The following is a 19,567-nucleotide window of genomic DNA, read 5'->3' as shown; positions in this document are numbered from 1 at the left end:
CTATGGCCATAACCACCCTGAACACACCTGCTCTCATCTTGAGCTCAGAAGCTAAGCAGGATCAGGCCTGGTTAGTACTTCGATGGAAGAATTACATAAATTAGTTTTGTTTGTGTTTTTTTGAGACAGAATCTCACTCTGTTACCCAGGCTGGAGTGCAGTGACATGATCTCGGCTCACTGCAACCTCCGCCTCCTATATTCAAGCAATTCTTCTTTCTGCCTCAGCCTCCCAAGCAGCTGGGATTACAGGCCTGTGCCCCACCCCTGGCTAGTTTTTGTATTTTTGTTACAGACAGGGTTTCACCAGTTGGCCAGGCTGGTCTCTGACTCCTGGCCTCAAGTGATCCGCCCGCCTTAGCCTCTCAAAGCGCTGGGATTACAGGCATGAGCCACCACCCTGGCCAGAATTAAGCAAATTAGTTTTAAAGAAAGAAGTAACCATTTTACCTGTAATATACTATAACTCTATCTCACTCATTACTTAATATATCCTAGCGTTACTTGCTTTAGATAAAATGATCTATATTCACTAAAATGTTGCAATAAGTTACAATAAAAGTCTACTCCTTTGAAGATGTTTAACAGTAATACCAATTAATTCTATAATTGGGTAGTTCTACACAAACATGCCTGAAGACACTGGAGAAGACTCACTTTCTCAGGTTTTATTTTCCTTCTTGGACTCCATGATTAGCCACACATACAAAAGGGCAAGGCAGGATTTTAACGTCCTTTCCTGGAAACCATTTGAAATCGCGAAAGAGGTGTGTCTGAGCACAAGAAACCACTGTTGTTAAAATGGTGTCGCTTTCTCATATTTCACATAGCTCCAGACACAATGATTCTGGAAATCAGGATAATTACCACCTTTGCTCTCCTACTCAGCTTTTATGGATCACCTGATTTTTCTTTTCGTCATCTAGAGAGATGTGTGAAGCCAGGCAATTTGACAGCAGATGGTCCCTGTACAGATATAATTTGAAGAAGACTGAAGAAGCTTCATTCCCTTTAACTATTTGGTTTTATTTCATACAAAGAAAATGAAACGACAGAACAGTTTTTCATTTGGTTTTATTCTGGCAAATGCTGTAATTGAAAGTATAAAACCAATCAATGACACCTCTGGTTAAAATTTATTTCTGAGAAGTATCCCGAAGGAGTGATTTCTGCGGAATAATATGCAGCCTTCAATCTACTTTATCACAGCTGGATATGAAGTTAAATCCCCAGCTGGAATTTAACCACCCAGAACCAGGCACCAGATGGCTTATCTGCACCTCAACCCGACAGCTGTGTCCTGATATGCACAGCTGGTCTTCACATTTCAATGACAATATTTAAATGATAACATTATGTAACGTAGAAAAATGTGTTTGGGTAGCATGGGTCTTGAAAACTAGATTGCACAGTTGCTCTTAATAGTAAACGCACAGCCTCCATGGCTAATTCACATTCCTTCTATTTGTGTTGATGGGTCTTGGCTGGAGATAAGGGTTTACTGCCACATGGCAACATTCCAGGGCCATTCATACTGTACTGCTGTCTATCCATAATGACTCTCCTGGGTACTCACCATGTTAGATTTTCCTTCACATTAAAATAAGTGCAACGGAGTTTCCATTGTGAAGCGGGAGACTTTTAAAATTCTGCAATAATTAATAGATACCACATTCTGCTCTAGTGGAGGAATTAAAAAGTACGTGACTGGAAAGCAGCTGCTATGGAGATGCTTCAACATTGTTGGGATATTATTACTCATATCTTAGTTGAACCACAAATATCACCAGGTCAACAAATAGAACAAAATTAATACCAGAATTCAGCACTTTAAATTAGAAACTCCGTGAAGGGCAATTCTCAAGGAAATATATTTGAATACATTTCAGATACGAGTGGAAAATCTGACATATTTCAAATATGAGATGGATGAATGAATGTGCAAGGATTCAAGAAAATATATAGTAGTAAGTTTTCTATTTTCACAATTTGACAGAGATTCCCTATGCTGCTGCTCAAACTTTGATGCACGTATGCACCACCCCAGTGACAAAAAGAAAACTTATCCTTAATGAATCTCCAAAGTAGTCATGGCCAGAAGGAAGGAATACTGTATTTGTCGAAGGAACTGTAGATACAGTATCTCACTGCTACTTTTTTTTTTTTTTTTTTTTTTTGTTTTTGTTTTTGTTTGAGAGGGAGTCTCCCTCTGTCGCCCAGGCTGGGGTGCAGTGGCCGGATCTCAGCTCACTGCAAGCTCCGCCTCCCGGGTTTACGCCATTCTCCTGCCTCAGCCTCCCGAGTAGCTGGGACTACAGGTACCCGCCACCTCGCCCGGCTAGTTGTTTTTTGTATTTTTTAGTAGAGATGGGGTTTCACCTTGTTAGCCAGGATGGTCTCGATCTCCTGACCTCGTGATCCGCCCGTCTCGGCCTCCCAAAGTGCTGGAATTACAGGCTTGAGCCACCGCGCCCGGCCTACTTTTAGTTTCTATAGGTTTGGTCCTGTCATTTAACTTACATAAACCTCAATGCCTTCACCAGAAAAATGGGAGCTATAGACGATAATACACATGTGACTCTGTTTTGTAAACTGCTATGAAACAGAAGAAAGTGGTGTGACTCTTACTGCTTCTTGCTTCTCTAGGGGACTCAGTAAAGAGTAACTCTCTTCCCCACCAGGGTTCTCAGTAAACTGAAATATAAAATTAAGGAGTGGCACAGAGAGGACTGAAGACCACTTTCATAGTTAATAAAGACTAAGTCACAGGCCATCTCTTGCTTCGAGAGTCAAAGGGACTTCCTAGCATTCAACGCCAGATTTACCCAGAGAGGCAAGACAAAGCAGAAGAAAAAACGCAGTCCCTGTAAGCAGCTCAGGATCAACAGGAAAAGGGTCAAAGATGATGCTGGCATGCCCGGTTCTGTCTTTCAAAATGTATCAATCAAAGAAGCCACTCAAAGCAAAGGAACAGGAAGACGGTGGTTCACTGAATACCCTTGACATGAAAGGAAATATAAGGAGTGTCTTCCTCTAACATTCCTCAGTTTTTCTTCTTACTCCAGCTGACTTCAACATTAAAGCTTGGTCAGTCAGGGATATGGCTCTCCTCTTTGGAGGAAGATACCAGAATCGAGCAGGACAGTCCTACTCCTACTTTCACGAAGCTACTCTCTCAATCCTAGCAATCACTTCTGTGGGTATTTTCCTGAGTCCACTGTGAACAATATAGATTTTATCCTCATAAGGCTCAGAAATATGCTAGCGTACTGCATTAATTAAGTCAACTCCAAGGTCACTCTGTATCCAAGGCCGAAAATGTATTCCTCATCCTAAGCGATGTCCAGTCACATTGTTCAATATAACTAGGTAAAGTTCGGTGCTTCACTTTCTCTCCTTTCCACCACATATCCAAGCCGTCACCAAGCCCTGTAGGTTATTCCTTCAAAACCACTTCTTGGCCAGGCGTGGTGGCTCACGCCTGTAATCCCAGCATTTTGGGAGGCCGAGGCGGGCAGATCACCTGTGGTCAGGAGTTCAAGTCCAGCCTGGCCAACATGGCGAAACCCTGTCTCCACTAAAAATATAAAAATTAGTCAGGCATGGTGGTGGGCGCCTGTAATCCCAGCTATCTCAGTAGGCTGAGGCAGGAGAATCGCTTGAACCTGGGAGGCAGAGGTTGCAGTTAGCCGAGATCACACCACTGCGCTCCAGCCTGGGCTGTAAGAGTGAAACTCCCATCTCAAACAACAACAACAACAACAACAAAAATAAAACAACAACGAAACAAAACAAAACAAAAAAATCCACTTCTCATCACTTCACTATGAGCATCCCACCCCAGCAATTCCATTATGCTGCTTCAATTTCCTCCATGGGTTCTAAACTCTTACTATACATTTGTGTAGTAGCTTAGATAAGTTCCATCGGAGTAGGAATTTTGTCTGTTTTATTCACTACTATATCCATAACACCTAAACACATTCCTGATACATGGTAGGCAACCAATAAATACCTGTGAAAAGAAAAGGGAGAGGAGAGGAGAGCAGAGGGAGGGAGAGGAGGGGAAAAAGTAAAAGAGAAGGGAGGAAGGAAGAGAGGCAGGGAGGGAAAAAGAAGTAAGGAAAAAAGAAAGGCAAATGAAAAGCAACAATTGTTAGGGTTTCTAAGGCTAAGTCACCCTTATATTGCAAGACACCCTCTGCAAGTTGTGGTTGAACCTACCTTTGAAGCCTAGAATACAATGTTAGTGGTATACGAAAAGGGCTGTTATCATGTATTACAAACTACTCATTTTCCAACTCCAGCCTGCACTTTGTCATTATCAGCAATACCAATAGATTTCCCATCAACCAGCTAGACTCCCTCTACAGTAGGGGATGACTCTCACTTTTAGTGTTATAACTTAGGTGTTTTAAAATGATACTGAAGAAAGGCAAAAGATTGTGATTAATTAGGATTCAGCAATGTTAGGCTACTTCAATCAAATGGATCCTCATTCGTGTTTCACAATCTTTTTTGTTCAGTTATTGCCTATCTTCATGAGGCTTTCCATAATAAATCTTTTAAAAAGCTTAACCAATTTCTAGTCACCAATTCAATTTCAAATCTGTTGTAATCTTGGCAGGTGATTTTTACTGCTCTTAGAGAAGATCAAGATTAGCAGGCATTAATCCCCCATGTTCCTTTAATCTCTTATTCTGAAAAACAACCATCTTTTTCTCCCAGATGGAGAACTGTCATTTTCCTTTCAATCCCCCCTTGAGCACCACAGTCAGAATTCTGATGTTGAATGAGGCTTCTTTGGTCCTTGAGATCTAAATAAGATAGATTTAGACTCTGAATTTAGACTCTTCTGAAGTCCAAAGTCCTTCAAAACGTTTCTAGACATTTACATAGGTCTTAAATTTTCAAGCTCACCTAAGTATCTGAGCTTGTGTTTCTGTATGTGCTATTCCCAGTATGTACTATGTGGGTTTTGGGAGGTTTTTTTGTTTGTTTTTTGAAACATAGTCTCGCTCTATCACCTAGGCTGGAGTGCAGTGGCCTGATCTGAGCTCAGGGCAACCTCTGACACATGGTAGGCAGCCAATAAATACTTTTGAAAAGAAAAGGGAGAGAGGAGAGAGGAGAGGAGAGGAGAGGAGACCAGAGGGGAGGGGAGAGGAGGGGAGAGGAGGGGAGAGGAGAAGCTGAAGCAATTCTCCTGCCTCTGCCTCCTGAGTAGCTTGGATTATTGGCATGCACCACCACACCCAGCTAATTTTTTGTATTTTTAGAAGACACGGGGTTTCGCCATGTTGGCCATGCTGGTCTCGAACTCCTGGCCTCAAGTGATCTGCCTACTTCGGCCTCCCAAAGTGCTGGGATTACAGGCATGAGCCATTACTCCTGGTCCCATTATATACTATGTTGATCCAGAAGCAAAATCCAGATCCTTCAAAATTTTTGAAAAAAAAGAAAGAAGTGTTGTGATTACTGGAGATTTTACTGAAAAGGCCAGGTGGTATCATTCTGATGATGAGAATAAAGTAGTATTCTACTGGGAGTGTCTGAGAAGGCTTTTGCGTTCTGGATGAAAAGGGAAAGACGCGGCTGATACCAAGTCCTTGTCCTTTTTCCCAGCTTGAAAGTGGATGCATGTCTGGAGCAACAGTAGCTGTCTTGTGAAAATAAAGCAGCAAGTAAGTTCTCACAGTTTAGAGCTACTGAACCAATGCCAGCAGCTTTCTACTTATCAGGTGCAAAAAAATAAAGCCTTGCTTGTCGCTTTAAATCACCATTAAGTTTTCTGTTATTTGCAACCAAAAGCACTTAAAGCTAATACAAAATTACAGAGTTACAATGATCATAACTCTAAACCTATGAAATTCAAGGGGTTTAATGATTTATGAGTTGGGTGTGGTGGTACATACCTGTTAGTCCCAGCTGAGGCACGAGGACTGCTTGAGTCCAGGAGTTCCAGGCTGCACTGAGCTATGATTGTACCTTTGAATAGCCACTGCACCCAGCCTGGGAAACACAGTGAGACCTGGCATGAAAAAAAAACTTTTTAATCTGTGCCTTTATTCTAAGTGCCATCCAATAATAAGGGCACCTAAACTACTGAGTGTCCTCAGAGCTTTGGGTGCAATTAAAAGTGAGTGGTTTTACAACTACCCAATTCTGTGGCCGGTAGAAAATTATAAAGATGGTAGGAAGGTTAAAAAGCCTCTTCCATAGAAGCTACATTAGCTGGGTGTGATGGCCCACGCCTGGGATTCCAGCTGCTCAGGAGGGTGTGAGGTGGAAGGGCTGCTTGACCCCAAGAGGCAGAGGATGCAGTGAGCCAAGATTGCACCATTGCGCTCCAGCCTGGGCAACAGAGCAAGACACTGTCTCAAGCCCCTCTGATCTATGAGGGGCTTCCTCATATCAGAGATCTTCTGGTACCATTCTCTCAAACCACCTGACTCCCTGAATTTGTCCTGAATTTGGAGACCTGCTTAATTTCTAAATCTGCCCTGACTCTTCAGAAACCTTAGTGTCAGTAACATACAGAGCTAGCTCTGCTCACGCACCTGATCCCTGTTAGAGTCCTGAATTCCTAATACTGACCTTCACTCATGATCTAGCGTGATGCTATTTTAATTGCTACTGACTATCATATAAACTCAACATAGTATCTGACAGATTAATTCTGAAAAAATTCTTCATACACAAAGTCAAAAATTTTTAAAGCAACAGAAATCAATGGTTAAGTAATTTCTGTGTATCATAAATAGATTTTATACATCCTTTAAAATTACATTGTCTCTGCACATGGAATTTTTTTCAGAGATGAGGTCTCACTGTGTTGCCCAGGCTGGAGGGCCATGGCGCAAACAGCTCATTCTAGTTTTGAAACTCTGAGCTTGAACAATCCTCCTGCCTCAGCCTTCCATTTAATAGCTGGGACTACAGGCAGCAGTTGCCACCACAAAGTTAACTTAAAAAAATTTTTTTTTTTAGAGACAGGGTCTAGCTGCATTGCTCAGGCTGGTCTCTAACTCCTGGGCTCAAACAATCCTCATGCCTCAGGCTTCCCAGTAGCTAGGATTACAGACATACAACACCACACCCAGGTACACAAGGATGTTTACAGCAGCTTTATTCATAATTCCCAAAACTTGGAAGCAGCCAAGATGTCCTTCAGTAGGAGAATGAATAAACTGTGATACATCCAGACAATGGAATATTATTCAGCGCTTAAAGAAAATGAGCTATCAAGCCATGAAAAGACATGGAGGAACCTTAAATGCATATTACAAAGTGAAAGAAGCCAATCTAAAAAGGCTCCATACTGCACAATCCAAACCAAATGACATTCCGGGAAAGGCAAAAACCATGGAGACAGTGAAAAGGTCAGTGGTTGCCATGGGTTCGAGGGGAGGGAGGGATGAATACGTGGAGCAGAGGATTCTTACGATACTCTAATGGAATATAGGCCAGTATACATTTGCCAAACCCATAGAATGTATAATACCAAGTGTGAACCTTAATATCAACTATGGATGTGGAATGATAATGATGTGTGCAATTTGTTCATCAACTGTAACAAATGTGCCACTCTGGTGGGAAGGTTAACATATGTGGGGGCAGGAGTATATTTTGTACTTTCTGCTCAGTTTTGCTGTGAACCAAAAATTGTTCTTAAGAAATAAAGTCTTCAACTTAAATGTAAGACCTGAAACTATAAAAATTCTATAATGTAATAATAAAATCTAGGAAAAACTTTTTTGGACATTGGTCTAGGCAAAGAACTTATGACTAAGTCCTCAAAAGGAAATGAGACAAAACCAAAAATAGACTAATGGAACTTAATTAAACCTAAAAGCTTCCACACAGCAAACTAAGTAATCAAGAGAGTAAACAGATAACCTTCAGAATGGGATAAAATATCTGGAAACAATGCATCTGGGACAGGACTAATATCCAGAATTCAGGAGGAACTCAAACAATACAATGACAAAACAACAAATAACCCCATTAAAGAGTAGGCAAAGACATGAACACATATTTTTCAAAAGAAAACATCCAACTGGCAAACAACCATATGAAAAAAAATGTTCAACATCAGTAATCATCAGAAAAATACAAATTAAAACCACAATGATACCATCTCATACCAGTCAGAATGGCTATTACTAAAAAAGCAACAAACAACAGATGTTAGCAAGGATGTGTAGAAAAACGAACACTTATACACAGTTGGTGGGAATGTAAATTAGTATAATCTCTATGGAAAACAGTATGGAGATTTCTCAAAGAACTAAAAATAGATCTACTCTTCGATCCAGTGATCCCACTACTGGGTATCTAACCAAAGGGAAAGAAATCATTTTATCAAAAACACACCTGCACTCAAATGCTTATCACAACACTATTCACAATGGCAAAGTCATGGAATCAACCTAAATGTCCATCAGCAAACAATCAGATTAAAAATGTGATATACACACACACACACACACCATGGAATACTACTCATCCATAAAAATGAATGAAATCATGTCGTTTGCAGCAATGTTAATGGAATTGAAGGCCATTATCCTTAGTGAAATAACTCAGAAACATAAAGTAAAAATCTGGATGTTTTCATTTGTAAGTGGGAGCTAAACAATGAGCACACACAGACATTTAGAGTGGAATAACAGAAGACTCCAAAAGGTGAGAGGGAAGGAGGGGATGAGAAATGAAATACTACCTTTTGGGTGCAATGTATACTGTTTGGGTGATGGGTACACTAAAAGTCCAGACATCACCATTACTCAATATATACATATAACACAACTACACTTATACCCCATATCTATAAAAATAAAAAATTAAATAAATTTTTTTAAGTCTTCAGAGAACATGTTATAGAGGTTCTTAGGGGTTTTCTGGGGTATTGACAATATTCTATTTGTTTATATAAGTGGTGATTATATAGGTGTTCATTTTCTACAAAATTATTTATTCATTTACATTTTATGACCTTCACTGTATTTACATTGCACAATGAAGGTTTTTAAAAAGCATAAACTTTAATGATATGCAGAGGTCAAAGATATATTAAACAAAAAAGTAGGTTCTACAACGGTGTGTATAATACCAAGATTTTTCACCAAACAGATACATATCAAAATGTTAAGAAGCTGGTGATTTTCAACAAGGGCTAGAGTACTTCGGAGACATTTGAAGGACACAAAAGTGTTTCTAAAAAATGAAAAAAAAAAAAATAAGCTATGTTATGTGGAAATCTTTCCTTTCAAATTTTTATATGAATGATTGAGAAATAACAGACTATTTGTGTAGTTACACACAGGATACATGTGTTCATTATTTGGATAGTTTTCTAATACTCATTATCATGATCAACAAGTAGATATCATTTTAAATACATAATGTACTTCCTGTAAGTCACTGTTAGTTTAGAAGTTTGCTTTTATTGTTGAATTTCTTTATTGAAATCATCTGTCACACTACCTTAACAATGTCAAAGTCATTTTTTAATGGTAGGAAGACATCCTGACACCTATTCTGTTGCCCTAAGGCTTTACTATTGTAATGGATCACATTTATGAAGACATCATAATGTTATAAACAACTGTCATAAAAAGCAAGATCCACCATGTTTAATAGTCTACTATGTCCTTGTTATGAAAACTGTATCACAGCAGTGGCCCAGTATTACAATTACACATTGAAAATATGCTGTACCTAATTTATTTTGATAAGAAATAACTTAATAGGCCCACATTCTACTGCACAATCTTGGTCTTTATAAGTCACTAAGATGACTCTTAAAGGTTAAAAAGTCAAGAAAGTTTGTGATTAGAATCTGCTATTGATTTGACAAATGGTTTTGGGGGCATGACCCAGAAAAATTACTTCAGAAAAGAAGAATGCTCTCTTTTCTCATTTAGAGAACAAGAAGATGACACTTATTTCTGTATAATGACTCTAATTACATCCAGAATATACAATCAGGTAGTAACATCAAGTGTTCCCAGATTAATGTAGACATTGATTTAAATTAGAAACACAGTACCACAGTGCTCTAACATCAGCAAAAAATCATTACTTACAGTTTGTGAAACTGACAAGAGCAAATGCCAATCAAGTAAATAGCCTGTATTTAGATAACCTAGGTAATAGTTCAGTGGGGAGTTTTGAAAAAGAAATTATCATTTCAATGCGAAGTCACGCTTACAGCTTTGAACAAGTAGCAAAACATGGACATGTTTCTCAAATGGATTTCATAGCATCAGTGCAAAAGCCGGAGGGGATGGCTTAGTTTTTTAAGCCTCAGAATTGAAACACCTAGACTCCCTGCAACTACAGCATTAAATCCTCTGTGGAACCACCGCTTCAAATGCTATCAGGAGGGACTCAACTCTTCATCCTTCTGAGACTGATAAATTGAAAGCCATGAAGTTTAGAGGAAGTAAGAGAGCCTGCAGCTGTCTGAAACTCCCCCACCCACCTCCAACACACACACGGCTCTATTTGCAACATCACTTAAGATTCCATTTGAGGCTTTTTCCTTGTTAAGACTTAAGAGTGCTGTTTTTAAGACATCAAGAAATCTCACAGTCCTGCCATGCACCATCTTTATAAGCATTTAAACCAAATTTTAGGCAGCTCCAAGTAGACTAAAAACATTATTTTTAATTCTCATTTAATATGTTCAAGGAAACTCTAAGTGATTACTTTAAAATGCATTATAAGTATTGGGCCAACTTGTTATTCTTCCTGTGGAAATTTCTGTATCTCAAATTGATTTCCTTTTGCTGCCTTGTATGTTTCTGCACTGCGTCCTTGACATCAATTATAGATACTTGGGAATGGCCAATAAGAGAATTTTATTTAATTTGCCTGGTATTCCACCATTCTCCCACGTCTCCTGCCTCATTCACAAAGCTTTGTAAAATAAGAAAGAACACTATTATTATCTCCATTTTATAGATGAGAAGAGCATGGCTTAGGAAGCTTACATGAGTTAATTACTACAGCTGATTATGTAGTCACCTGTTTGTTTAAATTTTTTTTTTTTTTTTTTTTTTTTTTTTTTTTTTGAGGCGGAGTCTCACTCTAATGCCCAGGCCGGAGTGCAGTGGCACAATTTCGGCTCACTGCAAGTTCCGCCTCCTGGGTTCACACCATTCTCCTGCCTCAGCCTCCCAAGTAGCTGGAACTACAAGTGCCCGCCACCACGACCAGCTAATTTTTTGTATTTTTAGTCGAGACGGGGTTTCACTGTGTTAGCCAGGATGGTCTTGATCTCCTGACCTGGTGATCAGCCGGCCTCGGCCTCCCAAAGTGCTGGGATTACAGGCGTGAGCCATCACGCTTGGCCTAATTTTTTTTTTTAATAGAGACAGGAATCTCGCTATGTTGCCCAGGCTGGTTTCAAACTCCTGGGCTCAAGCCATTCACCCACCTCAGCCTCCGAAAGTGCCTGGATTATGGATGTGAGCCACCGGGCCTGGCCGCACCCTATGTTTTAAAATCGAAGTCTCGAAAAGCCTCCTGAAGTATTTGCTAGTTATAAGTAAGCTCTATTTAGGAACAGAAACAGTTTACCAAACAAAATTGTGAAATGCATTCTAAATTTATATAAAAATAATTTTACAAATAGTTCCTTTATCAGTAACACTAAATATATCTGCCCTTGTGTATAATGATTGAAAAGAATGAAAAATGGGAGAGGATGCTGGAAAAACTGAGGATCATTTATTTTATGGTCTACTACTGAAACGGGAAAGGTTCCCCTGTCCCCCTTGCAGGGCGTGTGATGGGGGTGTGGCTCGCTTCTTCAGGGCCCTGCTGGTCAAACCTCTATGGGAGCATACAGACGGGCAGGCTGTGGGGCTCCGACCCCACAGCAGTGTCTAGGTGTGAATGTTTACCAACGAAGCCCCAGTGGGCGTGTGTTACAGGCTGCTCTTTTAGTTTAACCGTCTGTAGGCGGCTTGTGTTAGCTCAATTAGACCCCAGCCTTATCGCAAAGACAGAGGGCTTTCTGTATCCCGAGTTCTTACCTTGGTGTACCAGAAGAATTGGATCACACGTGGGCTTGAAAAATGAGTGGAAAGTTTTACTGAGTGGAAGTAGCTCTCGGCAGACGGGAGATGGGTTTTCTCCTGGAGTCAGGTACGGACGCCTGACTCTTCTCTGACCTCCCTGGAGAAACCCCGCATCCTTCCGCTGGTCAATGGCCTGCGACCATGCCGGTGTGCTCCTATGCTGGCGCGTTCCTTTCCACCTCCAGCCGCTCCTGTATTCCCTGCTGATATGCTCCTCTCAACGTCCAGCTGCTTGTGTGTCTGCCTGCCAGGGTCTCTGGGTTTTTATAGGAACAGGATGAGGGCATGGCAGGCCAGGGTGGTCTTGGGAAATGCAACATTTGGGCAGGAAAACAAAAATACCTGTCTTCATCTAGGTGGGCACAGACCCAGGGGTGCAGCCCTAGCCGGGGACCACGCCCTCCTCTACCCAGCACTTCCCGTCCGTATCTTTAAAGGGACCACGCCCTTCCCTTCCCAGCATTCCCTTCCCAGCACCTTCGTGCGGCATCGCTACTTGTTAACAGGTGTTCCTTTTCCTTTAGATTTATCTCAAAACAAAGGCAGAGCATCTAATTATATTTAGGCCCGAAAGAACACCTAAGTGAGAGTAACAGAAGGTTACTTCTAGGACTAAAATGAAAATTATTCTTCAAGTGTTAGTCCAAGGAAAACTGCTCCAGAAGGAACCAAATATCCAGACGAATTTAACTTCTTTAAGAAATAGCCACAGTTTAGGCAAACTGGACAGTGGATCCAGTGGGTATTTTAGTAGTCACTATGAAGACACTGAATCGGGTACATTCTTCACGGATTGCATATTAATTATTTAAATACAAATAGCCGGGCACGGTGGCTCACACCTGTAATCCCAGCATTTTGGGAGGTGGGGGGGGGGTATCACCTGAGGTCAGGAGTTCAAGACCAACCTGGCCAAAATGGCAAAACTTATCTCTACCCAAAATACAAAAATTAGCCCGGCATGGTGGCAGGCAGTAGTAATCCCAGCTACTCAGGAAGCTGAGGCAAGAGAATCCCTTGAACACAGGAGGTGGAGGTTGCAGTGAGCCGAGATCACACCACTGAACTCCAGCCTAGCCAACAGAGCAAGACTCCATCTCAAAAAATACATACATACAAATATCCATGGAAAAGTTGATATATTGAGACCTTCTATCAGCCATTCCCACTATAGTGTAATTTAGCTGTTTCTCTGACAGTAATTTTTATTTAAGAAGAAATAATTTTGGAGAAATAGACATAGTAGGAGGTAACAGATCATGCTCTTCCCGCCAGAAGAAACAGAAATACCTTAAACAGGAAGAGGCTAGAGAGATCGGGGGTACTAAGACCAATTTTCCATGTATTGTATTTTACAATTTTTGCTAAAGGCACGTCCTACTTCCTTAAGGCTGCATAAAAATAGCCCAGGAGCTGAGGAAAATTTACTCAGAGGACAATGCATGTTTTTCTTGCTTTCTTACCCTGTTTCACCCAAGTTTCCAGTTTCACCTGCCATTGGGTTATGCTGATTACTCCAGCACAGATGACTTGTTCCTCTTCCAAACCCCATGAAAGGAACTTACAAAATTTCTCTTTATTGTACCTTTTAAATAACACTGCCCAACGGGATAATTATACTTCTGGGCTGTCTTATGTTCTTTAAATTATGTATTAAATTTCCTAGTAATCAATAAGAGCCTTGAAGGCTTTGTCTCAAAACTCCTACCTAGTTCATGTTTTCACATTTATTTATTTATTTATTTATTTATTTTTGAGACGGAGTCTCTGTTGCCCAGGCTGGAGTGAAGTGGCACGATCTCAGTTCGCCGCAACCTCCACCTCTTGGGTTCAAGCAATTCTGCCTCAGCCTACCAAGTAGCTGGGACTACAGTCATGCACCCGCACGCCCGGCTAATTCTTGTATTTTTAGTAGAGATGGGGTTTCACTATGTTGGCCAGGCTGGTCTCGAACTCCTGACCTCGTGATCCACCCGCCTCGGCATCCCAAAGTGCTGGGATTACAGGCATGAGACATCGCGCCAGGCCTAGTTCATATTTTTAAAGTTTGCATAGATTTATAGACCATTTAAAACATTACCTGATTATGTGTCTTGCCTTGGCAACATGGGCAGGCATTCCAGACGCCCAAAGGGATTATTAATTCATGTTCGCACCTCTGCCCAGCAACAAAACTGAGAGCCCCCACCAGCCACGTAAAGTCCCCATTCCTCCTTTTATTCATTTATTTAGCACTTATAGTTGCCAGGCAGGAAGGTGAAAATACATTTAAAAAGGAATGGAGGTAGCCTTCTTGTCCTGGAGGTGCAGGAAGGTGTACTTCAGTGTGCTAGGTAGAGGGTACATAGGCCATTTGTTTTTCTTCCAGCTCAGGGATTTATAATGAGAAAGTGCTACAAAGACGCGTCGTGCGAAAATGATGGACGCTACGAATGGAAAAAAAATCTAAAATGAATCCGGTCGTAAGCAAACACGCTTCACCTACACTCCTCACTACTGCAGATTTCCGAGGCCTGGGATCCCCAAGAATATACTGAGTTTGACAAACCTTTCAACTTCAACTTTAAATTAAAAAGACAGTAAAAGAACCAAATCCATAGTACACAGCAATCAGCTAAAGTTCCTAGGGCCCTGCAAGCCAGAGTTGAATAATTTTGTATTAATTTCCCAATATCAAGCTAAATCTAACAACAGGAAAAGCAACAACTTGTTTGGCTGTTTTAAAAATCTGCACAGCACTTAGGAAGAAGCACCTCAGCGCAGGGAACAGCTAGCTCAGCACCGCGTGACACCACGCTCCCGCAGGCCCAAAGACGCCAGGTCCCGCGAGAGTTGAGGGAGGCCTCGGCGCACCCCCGAGAGAGCGGGCGTGGCCGCCAAGCGGGCGGGGCGCCTGGGATTAATTGTTCCGCGACCGCTGGCTGCCGGGACTTTTCTCGCGCTAGTGCCCTCGGCGCTCAGCTATGGCGCGGAAGTCGAAATTGCCTCTGCTTCTCGTGCCGCTTCTGCTCTGCCAGGCCCTAGTGCGCTGCTCCAGCCCTCTGCCCCTGGTCTTCAACACTTGGCCTTTTAAGAATGCAACCGAAGCAGGTGCGGGTTGGCGGCCTGGGTGGGTGGCTGCGCCGCGAGAGCTTGCGGGTGGGGAGGATCAGTCCGCCCCAATGCAGTCACCGGGCCAGGCGGACTGACGAGCGCCGGGCTGGGCCGGGCCTCGCGGTCCCGCCCTCTAGCTCTTCCTGAATCTCCAGCGCCGCTCAGTCTCTTCCAAGTGGCCTTTACTGCATCCTCCCTACCTACAACTGCTGCATTTAGGTCCTCCCTTCTGCAGCGCAATAATATTTCCACCCTGCTGCTGACCATAGTTATGGCCTTTATGCTTTACTCAAGTAGCACGGACGCTTTTTTGCCTGACAGTCTTTTCGCGAGCTGTCTACGTCTCCACCTCTCATTTCTAATCCCTCCCTTCTTCGCAATTTTGTAGACGACTAATAGTTTCCCAGCCATAGCGAACTCTTTTGCCATTTACTTTTTTTGCCACGTGTTGTCATGCTTTACTTGCCACCTAGAATTCGAGGTTCCAACCTTTGCTGTACGTTAACACTGTCTGCGGAGCTTCTCAGAAAATCATCCTGGCGGCGGCCACCTCCTGTGATTGTGATCTAACTGCTGGAACCAGGGCAACTGTGTTTTTTTTAAAAAAAGCTCCCTTGGTGATTTCGATTTGCAGACAGGGTTGAGAACCACTAAGCTAAGGCGTCGTCTCTTCCCGGAAGAGCTGTCTGACCTAACTGCCCTCGTGCTTGTGCCCGGAATGAGTTCGGATCCTGTCTTCTGCGTCTTGTTAATAGCCCTTACGTACCATTATCCTGGCATGTTCCTCTGTACTGTGCTTGTTTCTTTCATTTGCTTAATGACCAGAAGAGTCATTTTTCAGACCCCTCCTCCTCCATCTGAGGTTGCTAACATATTAACTTTCTGGGGCAGAATTGACTCCAGAATGTGGTGGAGCTAAATTTCCGTATTATAGGCAGTGCATACGATTGAGAGAAAATGAAGAAACAGGCTGTGGGAAAGATATTCCCAGCGATAATGAGACGAAAAGAAAGTGCAGCAGTCTGGGCGGGGACAGTTCTGTGTAAGCTGCCTGTATTGAAAGAGGGAACTTGCGTAAATACACTTTCAAGCCTGTAGGTGCTGTAATGATGCTTAAAGTGTCTACCAACAAGAGCACCTGCCCTTCAAGGAATTCTGTTGTTACCAGGAAAGAAATTGTCCATCGAAGACCCTTCCCCACACCCCCACATGTATGGGATCCTGGCTCTGCTACTTACCAACTGTGTGACCTTCAGCTAACTGCCTGGCCTCTGGCTCTGTTTCCTTTTCTTTAAAATGAGGGTCGTGATTGTACAGTACCTACCACAGAAGCTGTTATGAAGACGCAATGAACTAATCCATATGAAGTCCACGTTGTAATTGTTTGCTGTTCAGTATTATTAAGACTTGCTGGGATAGGTGTTACCTCAAGACATATATTAATTATGCATATTTTAATCTAATGATGCAGAAGAAATGTGTGAAGAAGGCTGTGGTTTAGTGGATTTTTTATTTAACTGCCTTTTAGTAGTTTTGATGGTACCTTTTAAAATAAAGGAGGGGATACTGATTTCGTTTCTTACACACAGAGGAAATAGATATTAGTAAGTGGAAAAAAAAAAAAAAAACTTTGCACCAATAGCCAGTTTTTGAGTTCTTCTGATAACTAGTTAAATAACTTTGCCTCTTATGACTCTGACTCGTTTGTAGCACTTGACAAACTAATGTGTTAAAAAGTCAGTTTAACTCAGTAAATGTGAAAAAGTTGTTAAATTGGAATTGGTTTGTTGCATTTGGCTTTGAAATATATATATAAATATCAACAAGCATTATTGGGATTTGATTCACAGCGTGGAGGGCGTTAGCATCTGGAGGCTCTGCCCTGGATGCGGTGGAGAGCGGCTGTGCCATGTGTGAGACAGAGCAGTGTGACGGCTCTGTAGGCTTTGGAGGAAGTCCTGATGAACTTGGAGAAACCACATTAGATGCCATGATCATGGAGGGGTAAGAACACTGTTCAGGTCCTGTTTATTATGTTGAGTTACATTTAGAGTTGTGGTCTTCTGAGAGCAAGATGAAAGAATGCATGAGTTTTGTCACAGGTCAAAACCCCTAGCTTAATGACCTTTCTAAACACAGTTTCCCTCTCAACTAAAAAAAAAAAAAAAAAAAAATCAGAGTAATAGAAATATCACATGGAGAGTTAGGTAGTCTCCTTAGAACTGGGAGAATGCCAAGCTGAAAAACTGTGTCTCTGACCTTATAAACAATCGTTTATCTGCTGTCCACAAATCCTGTGGTTTGCCTGACCTGAGGCCTTCAGGCCCCTTTCAAAAGCCATATTTAAAATTAGCTTGGAGAAACTGAGAATTTTAGTGCTGTTGTGGTATAGGCAAGTTGATTTTCTATTTTTTCCCTAATTTTGTCTGATTGTGGGAATCTATATGAACTTCATGGATGTGTTGTCACTTCTGTGTTAAGATGGTGGAGTTTAACTGCAAAACACTATTGATTGGAGAAAAGCAATGTTTTTAATGTATGAACCTCTGAAAACTTCTTATTTCTTAACTGCATTCCATTTTCTTGCAGCACTACTATGGATGTAGGAGCAGTAGGAGATCTTAGACGAATTAAAAATGCTATTGGTGTGGCACGGAAAGTACTGGAACATACAACACACACACTTTTAGTAGGAGAGTCAGGTATTGTTTTAACTACACTGAAATTTTTTCTAGTCTTTTGACTATAGTTTTCACTGAAAAATAGTACAAAATCACGGATAAAAGCAGACCTAAGTTCAAATTCCAGCTGTTTTACTTAACATCTATTTAACTGGGTAAGTAACTTCTAAATCTCTTTACTTCTTCATCTCTAAGAAGAAGGGAATGGAAGTTTTGCTACGATGGTGTCTGTTATTTGAACACCTTCCAAGTTACAGACCAAAAACCGTACAGTGACCTGTAGTCAAAATTTATTGTTAATGATCTATTATGTAACAACTCCAGTAGTCTTCCCTCAATTTTGTAGCATCTACAGAATTAGAAACTACCTGACAAGTCAAAGGATCTGCTACCCATTCATTGGAATTCAGTTGTTCCTTTGGTGTCTCAAAGTTTTTTTTTATATCTAGGCATTGCAGTCTAGTTTCAGTGCAATTCTAAGACTCAGTATTGGTGAGAAGTGTGTCTTTTCTTTTGTGAAGTGGAAGGAGGAAAATTGTGGAGGAGGCGAGGTGGGAAGAGAACTCTTTTTTTTTTTTTTGAGACGGAGTTTCGCTCTTGTCACCCAGGCTGGAGTGCAATGGCACGGTCTCGGCTCCCTGAAACCTCCCCTTCCTGGGTTCAAGTGATTCTCTTACCTCAGCCTCCCAAGTAGCTGGGATTACAAGCACGCACCACCACGCCCAGCTAATTTTTGTATTTTTAGTAGAGACGGGGTTTCACCATGTTGGCCAGGATGGTCTCAATCTCTTGACTTGGTGATCCACCCGCCTCCGCTTCCCAAAGTGCTGGGATGACAGGCATGAGCCGCCGCACCCGGCCAGGATGAGAACTCTTATAATGCATACCCCAACGGCTTTAAGTAGATCAGTTTTAGGAAGGACATAAGGAAATCGAAGGTGTAAAAATTGAGTCTCTTAAAACTGTTCATGTATGAATACTTCTTCGAAAGTCTTTGTGTAGCTCTCTTAAGATGCTGCTGACCCAGAATGCCTCTAGTACATATATTTTTGTTGAAAAGACAATACTCGAATAATTTACACCTTCCTTTTTTCCAATCTCCAGCCACCAAATTTGCCGAAAGTATGGGGTTTGTCAATGAAGATTTATCTACCAGTGCTTCTCAAGCTCTTCATTCAGATTGGCTTGCTCGGAATTGCCAGCCAAATTATTGGAGGGTATGCACACTTACTTAATTTTAAAAAATAAGTTAATTGAAGATATTAAATGACATCCTTTCTGCTCACTGTTGCCTGTCTGTTGTCTAGGGTGCTGGTTAGCATCTTGGCTGTACATTAGAACCAGTGGTTTTAGTTTAGTTGACTCTGTAGGTGTGGATATTCCTGAAACACCTCTAGCTGCATCGGATACATATCCAGCGTGGAGAGCTACTGGTCTCTCGCAACAGTTTTCAAACTGAAGTTTCTGTCATGTGGAGGTGGCTGCCTCAATCAGGGCTGCTGCTTGTATTTCCTTGTAACTAAGTCTAAAAAATCAGTTTGGAAACTATGAGTCTAAAATATTTCTTAGATTTTATCTATGTGCAGTATATCCAATATCTTGTTCTTGACTTGAGAACGTATAATATTACATGTCTAGTGTGTTACCAGTGGAATGATTTGTCTTTAATGGGACTTTTAGCATAAATCAGTTTGCCTTTGCC

At 41.5% G+C, this 19,567-nt stretch overlaps 1 protein-coding gene and 1 long non-coding RNA gene across 8 annotated transcripts in view; one reads left to right on the top strand and one right to left on the bottom strand.

Annotated features, from left to right (window-relative positions):
• LOC123573662 (uncharacterized) overlaps positions 1-14,906 on the bottom strand; it is a 157,103-nt gene extending 142,197 nt beyond the window's left edge. For 2 of the 3 annotated variants that reach the window (XR_010587092.1, XR_010587090.2), the window contains exons 1-2: positions 14,172-14,906; positions 12,047-12,394 (exon numbers count right to left, since the gene is read on the bottom strand). This is a non-coding gene — a long non-coding RNA (uncharacterized lncRNA). Of the gene's footprint in view, positions 1-5,914; positions 6,031-12,046; positions 12,395-14,171 lie in introns of those variants that run through there. The other variant, XR_012435366.1, reaches the window with a different exon arrangement.
• Positions 14,907-15,017: 111 nt separating this feature from the next.
• The window catches only part of AGA (aspartylglucosaminidase), a 30,466-nt gene continuing 25,916 nt past the window's right edge, over positions 15,018-19,567 (top strand). For all 5 annotated transcript variants that reach the window (XR_012435365.1, XR_012435364.1, XM_005556357.4 and 2 more), the window contains exons 1-4: positions 15,018-15,181; positions 17,035-17,188; positions 17,774-17,886; positions 18,970-19,082. Coding sequence is in view for 3 of the 5 variants with exons in the window: in XM_005556357.4 (XP_005556414.3) it covers positions 15,055-15,181; positions 17,035-17,188; positions 17,774-17,886; positions 18,970-19,082 (507 nt within the window). In the remaining 2 variants the exon portion in view is untranslated. The remainder of the gene's footprint in view (positions 15,182-17,034; positions 17,189-17,773; positions 17,887-18,969; positions 19,083-19,567) is intronic.

Source organism: Macaca fascicularis, chromosome 5 (assembly GCF_037993035.2).
Source record: "Macaca fascicularis isolate 582-1 chromosome 5, T2T-MFA8v1.1".
Classification (NCBI taxonomy): Eukaryota; Metazoa; Chordata; class Mammalia; order Primates; family Cercopithecidae; genus Macaca; species Macaca fascicularis.
This window is presented reverse-complemented; position numbering and strand designations above follow the sequence as displayed.